Source organism: Talaromyces amestolkiae, assembly GCF_001896365.1.
Source record: "Talaromyces amestolkiae strain CIB chromosome Unknown scaffold5.1, whole genome shotgun sequence".
Classification (NCBI taxonomy): domain Eukaryota; kingdom Fungi; phylum Ascomycota; class Eurotiomycetes; order Eurotiales; family Trichocomaceae; genus Talaromyces; species Talaromyces amestolkiae.
The window spans coordinates 473,269-487,170 of record NW_024468041.1 but is presented as its reverse complement, the minus strand read 5'-3'; the positions used below and the strand labels follow the sequence as shown (position 1 = coordinate 487,170).

Here is a 13,902-nt window from a genome sequence, read left to right as displayed (position 1 = left end):
CCAACAAAAAGTATTTCAACTATTCTCTTTTTTGGCATGATTTCTTCTCGAGTTTGTTCATGTTTCCTTTATCAACACTCAAATTGCATACGGGCGTGCCCCAAGTTACCAAAAGTTTAGCATACTTAATGACAAAGATCTCCTCTCTATCTAGTTCTGACTACGTATCATACAACCCTGAACCAACAATCCCTTCAATCCTCCCCATGACCGAACCAGCCAAAACTCCCACCCCGATAATTCCACCATCACTAACCTCGCGCAACAATATACTCTTCCCACCTTGCTGCGGCCCACCATGAACAAGCAACCGATCAATATGCCGTTGCAGATTCTCCTTGTAGCGTGGATAATTCTGTATTACGCCGCCGCAGTAGGCGACAACGAGTTCTTCGGGACCGCGGTTCCACGTTTCATTGTCCGAAATCTGCGCAGGATTTGTGTTATCGTTGTTATCGTCTGAGTCAGGATCCCTGAGCTGAATCTCGCCCGTACACGCCAACAGGCCCACTGTGGCAGCAGCAATCACAGCTGCTGACCTGGACATCACCGCGAACGCGACCGTTCTCAGTATCCCCGCCTTTTCGGCATTCCATGTCCAGCCCTTGGCGGACGAGAGACGCTGATTGAGCTCTTTAGCGAGCGATTCATCCTCCTCGTACTTATCCCATGGCGTCGTCCCCACAGCAGCAGAAGAGGAAGAAGAAGACGCAACATTCAATGACAAAAAATCCGTCGTCAATCCTCCACTCTCAAGCAACCGCCACGGCAAAACATCCCTCGGTATTTTGAGAACACAGGTGAAATAGTCGAGCACAATCAGACGCACCAATTCGCCCATGTAGCGGCCTCCGACGATGTATTCCATGGGCTGGAAACCGGGGGGTTTGGAGGAGCGTTCGATGATTTTGTCCCATTTGGAGAGGATGTGCATGTCGTGTAAGGGTTGGCTGGAGCGGAGGAGAGTCCATTCAGTGCTTACCAACGTTTCTGTTTCTGTAATTTTCTCGGAAGGTTTGACACCAAGAGTGGAATGACAGGGGCGGGKGAAGTATTCCGTCTTCGAAGGGTGCAGGTCAGATACCTTCATAGGCACGGTTGCGTTACTACCCGCTCCGACAATAAGACCCATCACGACACGACTATTTGGCACATTCATCGATTTGATGCTGTACGCCAGCGAGGCAAATGTCGCGACAGTATCGTTTGTCATGGCGGCGATTTTGAGTTTGGGGAGTGAGAACTGTTTCCTCCTTTTCCTAGTCCTTTCGTGTTCGTCGTCCTGGTGGTCGCTTGAGGCTATGAATTCGTCCCATGGATTGGGCTCTTCCTGCTCCTCTTCATGATTCTGGAAAGGGGGCGGAGATTGTGGCCTTATATGACATTCGTAGCCATCCAAAAGAGCCTGGCGAAGATTCAGGTCTGAATTGAGCGCGAAGCCCTTTCCTGTCGGTGAAAGGACAGCCTCATCGAGTGATTTTTGCCTTTTCCCCATCAGCATCATCCTACTGAATGCGAGAGAATGCGAGGAAAGGGGGTCAACTCACACAATAGGAATACAAAATGATATCCCCGCCACCAACTCCCTACCCTCCTCAACTCCATAGTGGTAGCCCTCTCTATCATTACCACTGCCGTTGCCGTTACTTTCCTGCTCATTCCTCAAACTATCGCCCACAACCTCCGCAATACAAGCCCCAATCCACCCAAAAAGCTCAACCGGATGCTCCCATTTCAATCTCTCTTCGATCGGCCACGCCTTTTCCAGGGTTCGGCGCACCGTGAACCATCGTCTACTATTCCGCTTACTCTCTGCTCTCGGCCCTTGATCATCAATATTCAAATATGGTTGTTGCCGCTGATTGGAATTGTCGTCATCACAACCCAACAACTCAATAAAACCAACATGAAGATAAAATAGTCCAACGTACACAGCCAGATATCGCCCGCGCTCTTTACCGGTTGGTAAATGCGTGATGGGCGTGGGGAAAAACTGCTCTGTTGAGTGTGCTGCGAGGTATTTGTATGTTTTGCTGAATTTGTAGGAGAGTTGGTAGAGGGTTTGTTCTGAGAGGGTGGTTGTTATGGGGGATATGAAGTCTTGGATTGTTGTTGTGGGTTTTTCGTTGTGGTTATTGGGCTTGGGTTGAGGGTATGCCATCGATAAGGATGCTTTATATGTAGCCTTTATCGTGGTGGGTGTCACTTAATATTATCGAAAAGATTTGGAGTAGATGAAGCTGATGATTCAGCTAATACTGAAAAGTGATAGTGTTGCATCAAACAAACGATGCAACATATCGCGAGATCAATGTCACAATCATTGTGAATGATTTCCATTGGTTGGAAATTCAGAATTCCCCACGAACCAAACCTAGATTTTCTCCATGCTGAGTTCTCTGATTGGCTATGATATTGTATTTCTATTCCACCCTTTGACCAAACAAATTGCACTTTTTAACTTGTACACTGGCATGTCTCTCGAAAACTTACACGAGCGATGAATAATAGATCTGTGACTGGATATTACGTCTCGTGACATTAATCTATGCGCATCTAAACATGTAGCTAATATACAAGCAACAGCAGAAAACAGTAGAACCCCGAAAGAAGCCCGCCGCCGGCTTCCGTATGCAACCCTAATTACTCCTCCATCGTATGCAAACCTTGGAAACACAAAACAAATAAAAGTGCACGAGGACGTCGTGAGTGATGTACAAAAAAGAAGATAAAAAAAACGCATGCATAAAGGCAGAGAAGGAGACAACTCATCAAGGAACCCTCCCGCTAATAAACCAATTCCCGTTTCCAGGCGGACAGACGGACGACGCTTGCGACAATCGCGATGATACGACCACATACTCGGTTACTTTGTGTATGGAGTCTTGTAGGGGTATTGTATCTGTGACGTCGTAGGCGATTATCTCGTCAAGGGTCGTGTGGTCTTGGTCGTGGTTGTTGTCGCTGTAGCGGGGATATGCGTGTAGTTGGTAGTGGTTTGATGGTCGGGGCGATGAGGAGGAAGAGGCGAAAGGAGGGAGGAGAGTTGGAGGTGGTAGATTTTTGTGCTTTGAGGGTGAGCGGAGTAGTGAGAGTGGTGAGGGGAAGATGGGTGAGTTTTGGGCGTTGCCGTGGCCAGCCACGGTGGATGAATTAGTGGTGTCTGTATTCGTATTGTTCTTTGTGGACGTGATGTGAGTAGCGTTGGTGGTGTATGCCAAATGTACTGAAGGAGGATTGATCTTCGTTTCGCTGGTGGCGTCGTCGAGATCTGCTTGATGCCCGATGTCTGAATGTGTGCTGACGTCGTCTGCATTCAGCCTGTTTTCCTCGTCCCCAGTCTTAGTGGCATCCGATACTCTTCTTTCATGGCGAGTAGTAGAATAGATGTGATAGCCACAAGCAGCATTGAGAGCAACCATTCCGACATGAAGTTCGATACTATCACGCAAGTCAGCAAGGTAATTCTGACAGGAATGGATTTGACTTACTTTGCAAATATTTCTGCTTCAAAGGCTTGGCCTGCATGAAATGACATATTAGTACTTGATCTGTAGTCAACTGCTCTGTAGAAGACGACAAGCTGTACGTTATAAGCAACCAGCGGTACTTACTGAGTGAAGTTCGAAAGATATCATTCACCATGGAAACCTCGACTACTGCACTAGCCGTCACTCTGAACGCTACGTTAGTAATCCGAAACGCACGAAGTTGGAGAAAAACTTACAAGCATCCCATGCCCGCAAGAGCGTACATCATAATCTTATCTCTTACATGCAGCTCGGACATATAGATGATCCCCATTGGTATAAACGTGAATATTGCATCAAAGAGAATCGAGTACACTTGACATTCGAAAGTTAGAAAACTATCAACAAAAAGGGAAAGCTCGGAGCATACCCAGCTGTAAATATAAAGAAGCCTTTCGCGCTTCGTCGGGCCAACAAGTACCGGCCTCGGGAATCCAATAAGCTTTCACAGGCGAGCATTCAGCCAGATACACAATCGCCGGTTCAAGGTTGGTGATAATCAGGCCAGACATGGCTATCCGCACGAACCATATCACCGCCCGCCGTTTAGGCTGTGTTTCCACCCGCAAGACGAAAAGACAACATGAATACTTTAGAAGACATATTGTCGGAAATGATAGAAGATGAGTAATCCATTTTTCCTCCATCAAAAGCTGCGCGGATGATGTTGACAACACCGGGAACCGGAGCGACCTGGTGTAAACCTGTACACCATGAATCTGCAAGCCGGTCCGTACAATCAATAGCACGGTCGTGATGAGTATTAACCCGTCGTCCCAGCTGAAAGTTCGTTGCGAGGCTCGAGCGAGACACCGGAGTATAGTGGAAGAGACGGACGATGCTGTGAGTACACAAGTAAGAATCAAAAGGACGGTAGGAATTGTATCGCTGCCGTGAACCTCATCCTGTGCTGTTGTCATAGCTGACGGATGATTATAATCGCATCGTGCTTTCTTGTTTTTTGATGGCTTATGTTTTGATTTTCCTCGAAAAGGTGAAGTTTATTAAACAAAAGTATTAGTAGTTGATAATAACAAATCTAAAAAATTGAATGTACGTAAAATATCATAAATATGAAACAAATGAGTGTAGGGCTGAGAGGTGTAGAATGTTTTCGTAGATCCATGCAGGCGTGCGATTTCCATTCTACTTATACAGAGACCTAAACCGCGTAGACTTTCCATTCCCCCATCCCCCATTCGATAAGTCAACAAATCCATCCAAATAGACATTGACGAATCCCCGTCCATAATGGAGCTTCCCGGTGTCAACCTAATACACTAAGCTTACACTTAATCCGAGTCGGGTCAAGTCTCAGGTCTGACGTGCGTCAAAACATTGAAAACAACTCTGAAAAGACCCAAAAGGGCGAACGCGGGATAGGACTTGGGCAGGGGTTAGCTGCCTTGCGAAATTAGGCCGACGCCCTACCGGGATTGGTGTAATCCAATAGGGCGTCGTAGGATGGAAAAGGGGCAATGATCCTGCCCTAAGAGTGGAGCGTAGAGGCTATTTTAGCGTTCAGCTTGCCAGGTGCAAGCCGTTCAAAATGAATGATTAATGGCGTGGATACCGCGGGTGCCTGCGTAAGTCAGGGTGAAGGCTGAGAGATTTCTCTTGGATTTCTTTTTGATTTATTGATTAAATCTCGTATTGGGCTGAGTTGAAGGGAGTACTTTAATCATCTTTGTACTGTTCGAGTAATCCATTGCAGTTACCACTAGTGAGCCGATGCAGTTTCTAGCACCCAGCATCCGGGTAGCTGGAAACCTCGCCGAAATGCAATTGGTTTATTAAAGGACGCAGTATAGTGCCATACCGTCTTCGGGATGGTGTTTAGACTTACCTAGGTAGGCGTACTTACGATCCTTGTCAATTTTCACAAGCTTCAAGCTTTCTACGAAGGAACGCTTTTTGGTTGTTTTTTCCTTCGGGGGATACTTAGGATCTTCTATTCTTGTCGTGAAAACACGCAAAAAACTCCGAAATATCTCTAGTGCCATTGGATCTGGACTATTCCGGTGCAGACGTGAAGATAATACTGAAACGTGAGATATTGAGTGATCCCAGCCGGCATGCTTTGCCTAACAGAGTCGAGACACGTACACACAATGAAAGTGACAAACTCGGCTTTAGTAAAATATCCGCGAGAAGGCCATCTGTCCTGAATGGGATTGAACAAAATTTAAAGTTAGTGCTTTCTAAACTCAGCTGGTGCAATTGTTCATTAATAAATAATCATAGTTCGTTATGAAATTTGTGCTCGCCAGTGCTTATCGTAAGCCCTAAATTCCTTCACGGAATGCCTCGGAACTATCGGGGTTTGAAGGCTGAGGTGAAACGTGAAGTGCTGACCGATATACGTAAACCCATTTGAATCAATTGCTTCAATTGACAGGTTGCGCATTGCAAGATACGTTTACACAAATTCTTGAAACATGAACATCGATTCTAATTGGTAGGACAACTATTGACTTATTAGAATGATTCCCATGTCTCGTTTTTACATGTCTTTTTTTCTCCATCACTTCAAGTCACCATCGCCTCCACCCAGCTTAATCCTCTCGCATCAATTAGTTGCCAGCTCTCATTGATCTGAAAAATCGGTGAAATTGTCCAGGCCATGAGAGTAGCCAATTCCAATGACCCTCAAGACAGGCTCTTCACCTTACTCCMCCTCCTCCTCAGCGCGCTTGAGGATMCCGCGAGCCATATGACGTTTGCTCAAATTGTAGTCGACTGCTCTCTTTTTCGCGGCCGAGGACATTGTGAATGCGGCAGATCCACCAAAAGGTCCAGCAAGAGCATTATTGTTGACACGAACAATGCATACATTACTAGCACCGCCCACGCTACCGGAGCAAGTCATACCTTGGGGCATTTGAACCGTGATAGGAAAGTCCTCAGTCTTCGCGAGAGAAAGCCCGAGCTTATCACCGGGGACATCTTGGGTGACAGTAGCTTGCTTAAAGGCACTTGGGTCAGTCCCACCGGAGGTAGGATCGATCATAGCGGTCAAAGGGCCGGCTCCATCTTGGTTCACCTAGAAGAAGTGTACGTCAGATTTCTGGAAAGCTGACAAGTGTTAATAGAGGAAGCCCCTACCTGATGATAGGTCAAGCTGATGGTTCCGTTGTCGGAACACGTAGGCAAGCCACTTGTAGCACCAGTGCCTGCAGCAGCCTTGACACCACCTTCGACAGGCGCATTTTTGGTCGAAGTGCCTTGCGAGTTAGTCCCCGCACCAGCTTTGGAATTACCTGCATCAATGTTAGCGTTGGGAATATGTAACGACGAAGCATAGACATACCTCCACCAAGCAAGTTACCCAAGAGGCCCCGTTTTCCTGTAGTAGAGCCACCTGCTGAACCAGTCATGAATGTGGAGATGGCAGCCGCTGCATCAACAGGACCACCTCCATTAGTACGTCCCAGAGCAGAGGCTTTGTTGCTTCCTAGCTCGTTCTGGCGGATGATAGAGGTATCGGCCTCAGCGCCACAGCCAGGGGTGGCGCAATCGCGTGGAGTGCCGTCAATCACTGCTCGTTTATTAGACGGCAAAATATGGACTCGTCAACACTGAAATTGACTTACCCGATAAGCCAGGCATGTTAACACCGTTGGCGCCCTGAATTTGGGTAAGGACACCATGACCATAGACGTCGGCCACCAAGGCGAATACGACAGCGGCTGAAAAAGTGCAACGCATTTTAGAAAGTTTGGTGGAATTTAGAGTAAATAGTGAATGTAAAAGATATAAAAGATGAAATAGTAATTGCGTCCAGCGCAGCGAAATGAAGCAATGTTTAAGGGCAAATGGAATTGAGTCGATGGATTGCAGATGGATAGAATCAAGAGCGACGTAGGTGAGATCAACCTTTATATCTCATTCCAAGGTTCACAGTCACTTTCCAGGCGACTCACCACCTTGTTTGATACATCACTAACTTCAAGCCGAATTTGGATATTGTAGCCAAGACGAGACAAATCGAATGCAAGATCATGACCGACGTACAGATATCGCACTATGAGTGGCTAGTTTACCGGGAAAGATATGTCAAGCGCGAGCTTCTCAAACATTTTTCTCAAACATGCCCAAAAATTGGATTCTCTGGCTCTATACGCAAACCAACCTGGGGAGAACTTGTCGTCACAGGTTATTAGTGCAATAGCCGATCTACACGAGCCGAGATAAGATCGATTCTCTATGGCTTAGGGTTCGGACAAGACATCCCGCTCTAGTCTGGTGTCGTTCGAGATCAGCCAGGGATTCGTGATTCGCCAATTCCTTGCTGGTGCTTCGTGAAATGGGGGCATGAAAACGAGTCATACGCGCTATAGAACCGACGAATAATGGGCGAATCTGTGAATCCAAATCAAACATTAGTAATGGACTAGTCAGACCGGAGTTAAGGCTTTGTGTATGATCATCCAGAGTGAGCAAGCCTCACTGGTCTCTTCGCCATCTAAGCCACTCAGGAGAGTTACAGACCAAGCCATGAGCTCCAGGTTTTCTTGTGATACGTGCGAATTGCCGAATTCGTCCCTAACGACTCTGTCTTCCATTGACAAGGATCGGATCAGATACGCGACAAAGTCTACTTCACAGAGCCTCCATTACAAAGACCGCGGAGGAGGCGCAGTTGTCTCATTTTGATACTCTGGCGGCCTACGGAGGGGCCTCTAGCATGTTTTAGAGTCCGCAGCTTTGTTTTTGTATGGTGATGGACATGGTTGGGTGGATGCCTTTTTGAGCCCCGACATTTAGCGCGATCTGGGACGCGTTTCAGCCTTTGCCGAAAAGCGTTAAAGAGCATGGAAAAAATAATACTACAACACTTTCTACAATGGCCAAATGGTGTACATGACACACGGAATAGGAATTTATTGGTGTCGAGATGTCTTAATTGTAGTAGTGCTAATGCTGCGAGTAAACTCGGAAGATCAACACCATCGCCAGGAAAGCAGATAAGTGGATACACCTGGTGGATTTTACGCCCTTGAGACAGTAGACCTTTCTCAGATATTAGTACTTTAAGGATTAAGAACATGAGATCGGCCGGAATACCGCTTCTTTCGAAATCGGTTTACAACCACAACCCACAATTATGCTTATTCTTCATCCTCGGCAAAGTCACTGATTCCATGTGCTTAACGACTGCTTCAACTCCTTTCGGCCAATACGAAAACGATGAAAAGACGGAGTCCGACTAGTAAGTTTGCAGCTTCGCAGGACGGCCTGGAACTCCCACTTCTACAGCAGACTGGATGTGATGTATCGATTCCAGGTTGCTAAACTAGCACGTACATAGCCACATTCTTGCAGCTATGTCAACGTATCTACAGTGGTCTCTCATTTTGTTCCGCCTACATTGTCTCCTGAGATAACGCCTAAGCTGACAAGTCTCTCACGTCGCTTTGTCAGCCATCCCAGTTAGTCGACTTCATACCTGAATGAGATAATCCGAATGGTTATGACTTATCTGGCTAACAAAACGCCCTGTAATGATCGCCCCGCGCAATTGGGATCTGGGCCAAGTTGCCCAACCCACCAGACTTTCCGTTAATGGACAGGCAGCGAGGGCATCCCAACCATTTTGAAACTATGGCATCGATATGCCCAATTCGGAGAGAGCCTAGACTCCTCGCGATCCCATTTTCGAGGCGAAGTCGTTTTAAACTTGTCGTGTCAAGATGGGGTTCCCCACCGGTGTGATAGCCCAAACTAATATTTCACTAGGAAGCTTTTACAAGATATCTAAGTATCCATAGATGAAAGAAGAAATGCAAACAGGAATAACGGCTGGTAGCCCGCTACCTCAACATCCGAGACGTGTACACTGATTCCATACATAATTGGCCAGATTTCGAATCCCCATTCATGAACCCGACTACGTCAGTGCCTACTGCCTCAACGTACCCTGCGATATCTTCGCCTTAATTCGAAGGAGGCGCATCGCCCAGAAAGAAGAGCGACAGTTTCTAGTCCTTGGGGTTTATGCCAACTACAACAACGCGGATAAGGAGTTGGCCTGGCTGCGGCGTGGGTGTAGGGCGTCTTGGGTTGTGATTGCTAGGGTGTTGGTAACGGTTGCTTCTCATATTTGCGCCGTAGATCAAAGCGTTCACGGGCTCTTCTGCATGCCCAAACTTCGAAGTCCCATAAAATGGATAATGGAAAACCTAGGCTGTAGAAGAGGCCCTGTGCGGCAGTGAGAGCACAAATGCTGACTGCAGCAGCTTGCGCCAATTTTCACCCGTGGGTCTTGCAGGGTTTTGATATCCCCATCAACTCTCGCCCACTTTTCCTGCAAAGTCGATGCCCACAACGCGCATATCTTGGAGTGCCAAAGGATGATCTACGTTCATGACATCTACTGTGTTGAGTCTGACTACCTCCACCTTGTCGAGGATTTGATTTGGTCCGGGGATCGGCACAGCGACTCCCTCTACGTCCAAAGATCCAGTCTTCGGTTTGATACCAGAGTCTTCATCGTATTGCTTGCGGTCATGGCGAGTTATGGTGTTCCGGGAGGAGGAACAGTCCGAATAGTTGCTTTGTTCTTAGTAGAAAACGAACAGATAAGGCGATGAGTTGAAACTTCTATAGTAACAGCTCCAAGACTAGCTTTCTTTAATCCCAGAAGTAGAATTTGGAAATTCCCTTTATCTTCTCACACAAGATTTCCTGATCTGTACTGTCAACCGGGATTAAGCCAATCAGTAAGTACTAACTCCGGCGGCAGTCTCCGCATAACAAGGCCATTTTGATTGGGCGTATTAATCATTTGGTGCCAAAATTCTACTAGGTGGAGTCGTGCCGTTGTCAAGTCATCAACGATCAGTATTTATGTACATCTTTCTCAGCCTCCAATCGATCAGTTAGTAGTCAAGAAGCACACCACAAAGTGGAGAAGAACATACGGAAAAAGCTGTATAAGAAGCATCCAAGTTCACCTTTGACACTTTTCTCTCAGATCCCGGAAACATTATTCTCCTATACAGATCGATCAAAACACCACAGAACCATGGAGCAGAAGCTGAGTATCACTTCTACTCAAAGAATTCTTTCGGGTCATGAAATCCCAGTGCTAGGATACGGAGTAAGTAGCAGCTCGTACTGAGTGAACCGCAAAGACAAAGGATTAACTCATTTTTATCCAGCTTTACCAAGTGTATGTTGAGAAGATCGTCGCAGATCGAACATATTGGTTAATAAAATCAGACCATTTACAGAGGCCGAGCATCTCAGCATTGAGGCTCTGAAGGCCGGGTATCGCCATGTAAGACCGTTTCTGCGACGTCCTATCTCATGATAATACAGGTCTCATATATCTTCTAGATCGATTCAGCGGCAGCGTATAAGAATGAGAAGCAGGGTGTCTCTGCCGTAGAACTGGCCGGATTAAAGCGATCTGAAGTCTTTCTAACAACAAAAGTTCCGCCGAAAGCTACTGGCTATGAGGCTGCTAGACAATCCATTGAGGATAGTCTCAAGAAGGCTGAAACCGACTATTTTGACCTGTGAGAGACAAATGCTTATAATCAATCCGTCGTTTGCGTGACTGACTCTAAAAGAATTCTTCTCCATGCACCCTTTGGAGGCAAAGAGGGCCGCCTCGGCGCCTGGCGTGCTTTGGTGGAAGCGCAGAAATCCGGCAAGACTCGATCAATCGGCGTATCTAACTTTGGCATCCACCATCTACAAGAGTTGGAAGAGTATATCAGAAGTGGTGGAGGAGGTAGGATCGAAGTTGGCCAGTATGAGCTCCATCCGTGGCTTGGGCGCGCGGATTTGGTAGCGTGGCTACGCGAGCGTGGCGTGGTCATCGAGGCATACTCCCCTCTGGCTAGGGGAACTAGAATGGAAGAGGCCGTGCTACACAAAATAAGCAAGAAGCATAATAAGAGTCCCGCTCAAATTTTGATTCGTTGGAGCCTGCAGAAGGTGAGACATAAGAATTGACTTTCTCTTTACGAGACTTGGCTAACATTCACAATCTGCTTGGTCACAGGGATTTATTCCACTACCCAAGTCTGTCAGCCCTGAGCGCATTAGAGAGAATGCGAACGTATTCGACTTTGAGCTAGACGAAGAAGATATGAAGTCTCTGCATACTAATGAATACTCGCCTTCCACCTGGGATCCCACCGTACACAAGGATTGAAAAACGTCTCCAAAGGAACTTGATCTCCATTTGCTACTGTCAGGAGCGAACTTGGTGTTTTTCTTTTGTGTTTTTCTAAGCTCCATAGGTGCTCGGCTATCTGTAATTATTCGCCGTTCAGATTTATTGTTTGGGGCCTCGTTCAAAATACTCAAATCCCGAATGATCTCAAAGCACCAGCTGACAGGTATAAGATTTTGATAAAAAATGACAAAAAAATGTAGATTCACACTCCTTTACGCCGAAGGGAAAAACTTCGGTAGATTCTTCTCCACAAACTCTTCAAAAGTGGTCAACTTGCCACGGGCAACTTCGGCAGCCTCTTTGACGACGTCTTTGGTTTTCTGCCCAAAGTACCCAAAGTCTTGATAGTAGATAAACATCGCAACTATCTCGTCTGCAATTCCAGGAGGCAAATACTGTCTCAATGTACTTTCTGGTATTTGAGCATATTGTACCTTCTTCCCTGACACCTGACTAATTGTCTTCACGGCTTCTTCGAATGAAACTAGCCTTTCAGCAGATCTGACATATTTTCCCTCGAAGGCATCCGGAGCTGCTAAGATTGCGGCGACAAATTTGCCCGTGTCCGCGACAGTATCGATCAACGGGAGCAGAGTTTGTGGGGTGACAGCGTTCGCAATGACGAAGGAGCCATCACCGGCGGGCTGTGGGACGAAAACAGTTGTAAAGTTTTGCATAAAAAAGCCGGGCACGTAAAAGGCGCTCTTGATAGGCAGGGAGCGTATGTATAGCTCCACCTCAGCTTTGAGATCGAAATGTTCCACGTTGGTGATCTTTCGGCTCGAGATTGCTGCTACGTTTGGCAGCGTGCTGAAAATCAGGTACTCAGCGCCGGCGGCAACAGCGGCATCAGCCATGGCCTTGCCTTGTAGAAACTCTTGAAATTTGGGCACGTTTTCTGGGATCACTTGGAGGGTGACAACAAAGACGGTATGTGCTCCCTTTAGGGCAGGGAGGAGTGACGACGGGTCTTCGGCGTCACCCTTTACGACCTCGGCGCCCTTAGCCTGGAGAGCTTTGGCAGCGGGCTTAGTCGGATCGCGTGTCACAGCACGCACACGGTATATTTTCGAGAGTTCAGGATCACCAAGGACGTGTTCCACAACAGACCCTCCCTGCTGCCCAGTGGCGCCGAAAACAACGAGAAGCTTGCTCATTTTGAGATTCGCTTCGATGATAACACCGTACCCTTGTTTTGGTCAAAGAGAGATTTAAGATTAATCCTTGATTAGAAGAAAATCCAGCAGTCCGTCTTATTCAGTATTTATATCGATCTCTGTCCCGATGTTGAAAAGTGTGGGTCTTGCTCTACGTCAACCACTTAGTTAGTATGTACGGTAACTGGCTTACTGGAAATCTGCCGTAGGTAGCCATGTCTGTTCCACCCGGTTCGATGAATATGAATTAAGTTACGGTATTAATTCCGCGCATAACGTAATCGGTAAGCAACCCGCCCACATCTCCAAAAAACAACTCTCTATATTGATTTGCTATATTTCAACGCATAAATTGTTATGAAACCAACCTGCATGATACCAGGTAGAATCTACTACTATTACGGAAAGGCATTTGGTTGCAGCAGCTAATCATTTCTATAGCTAAGCATAAGGGCAGTAAGCTAAGAATATAAACTTATAATTCAATAAGTAGAGAATATATAACTATAGCTTAGAGTATTATAAGACAAAATTATATATTATATAGCATTTTAATTCTAATAAGTGTATATATAGTTCTTTAGTCTAAGTCTAATAAAAATTTTTTTTACCTGTCTATTACTCTTTATAGTCAAATTAGATTAATGTAATTTGTCTTCAAGTGTCGCTGCAATGGGAAATCGTCACAGACTCCGCGCGACTGTATTTCTATTAACATTCAAGATTTTGGGGACGCAGGTCAAGAAAGTCTTGACTTCAGATACCAAAATAACTACGTCAAAGCAGGAAAGGCAAGGGCTTGTTGGGGGACAGGTCGGAAACACACGAATTGTATATATCTAGCACTAGTGCCCTACACTTTAGGGTTAGTTCCTCCGGCGTAATAAATCATCATCATCATCATCATTCTGTGTCAAGATCAAACAAAGTATCAATATCTCCATTTACTGATTGATTCATCAATCGCTTTTGACGAGCGGCAAGTTCAATTTGTTTGTCCAGCTGTGCGCCTGCCTGATACCTA

At 46.3% G+C, this 13,902-nt stretch overlaps 4 protein-coding genes across 4 annotated transcripts; 1 reads left to right on the top strand and 3 right to left on the bottom strand.

The window, feature by feature from the left end:
* Positions 1-160: 160 nt before the first annotated feature.
* Positions 161-4,450, bottom strand: BHQ10_003288 (uncharacterized protein; the record flags this gene model as incomplete). The annotated part of the gene is made up of 7 exons (XM_040875527.1): positions 161-1,484; positions 1,548-2,033; positions 2,863-3,441; positions 3,492-3,522; positions 3,615-3,676; positions 3,728-3,845; positions 3,901-4,450. The coding sequence occupies 7 exons, from the start codon at positions 4,448-4,450 to the stop codon at positions 161-163; spliced, it is 3,150 nt and encodes a 1,049-aa protein (XP_040731792.1).
* Positions 4,451-6,198: 1,748 nt separating this feature from the next.
* Positions 6,199-7,238, bottom strand: BHQ10_003287 (uncharacterized protein; the record flags this gene model as incomplete). The annotated part of the gene is made up of 4 exons (XM_040875526.1): positions 6,199-6,573; positions 6,636-6,790; positions 6,841-7,068; positions 7,124-7,238. 4 exons carry the CDS (start codon positions 7,236-7,238, stop codon positions 6,199-6,201), a joined length of 873 nt encoding a protein of 290 aa, XP_040731791.1.
* A 3,319-nt stretch (positions 7,239-10,557) lies between these two features.
* Positions 10,558-11,697, top strand: BHQ10_003286 (uncharacterized protein; the record flags this gene model as incomplete). Its single annotated transcript, XM_040875525.1, has 6 exons — positions 10,558-10,632; positions 10,694-10,704; positions 10,755-10,812; positions 10,872-11,053; positions 11,108-11,477; positions 11,545-11,697. The coding sequence occupies 6 exons, from the start codon at positions 10,558-10,560 to the stop codon at positions 11,695-11,697; spliced, it is 849 nt and encodes a 282-aa protein (XP_040731790.1).
* Positions 11,698-11,933: 236 nt separating this feature from the next.
* On the bottom strand, positions 11,934-12,878 carry BHQ10_003285 (uncharacterized protein; the record flags this gene model as incomplete). The annotated part of the gene is made up of 1 exon (XM_040875524.1): positions 11,934-12,878. The coding sequence occupies one exon, from the start codon at positions 12,876-12,878 to the stop codon at positions 11,934-11,936; it is 945 nt and encodes a 314-aa protein (XP_040731789.1).
* Positions 12,879-13,902: the final 1,024 nt, after the last annotated feature.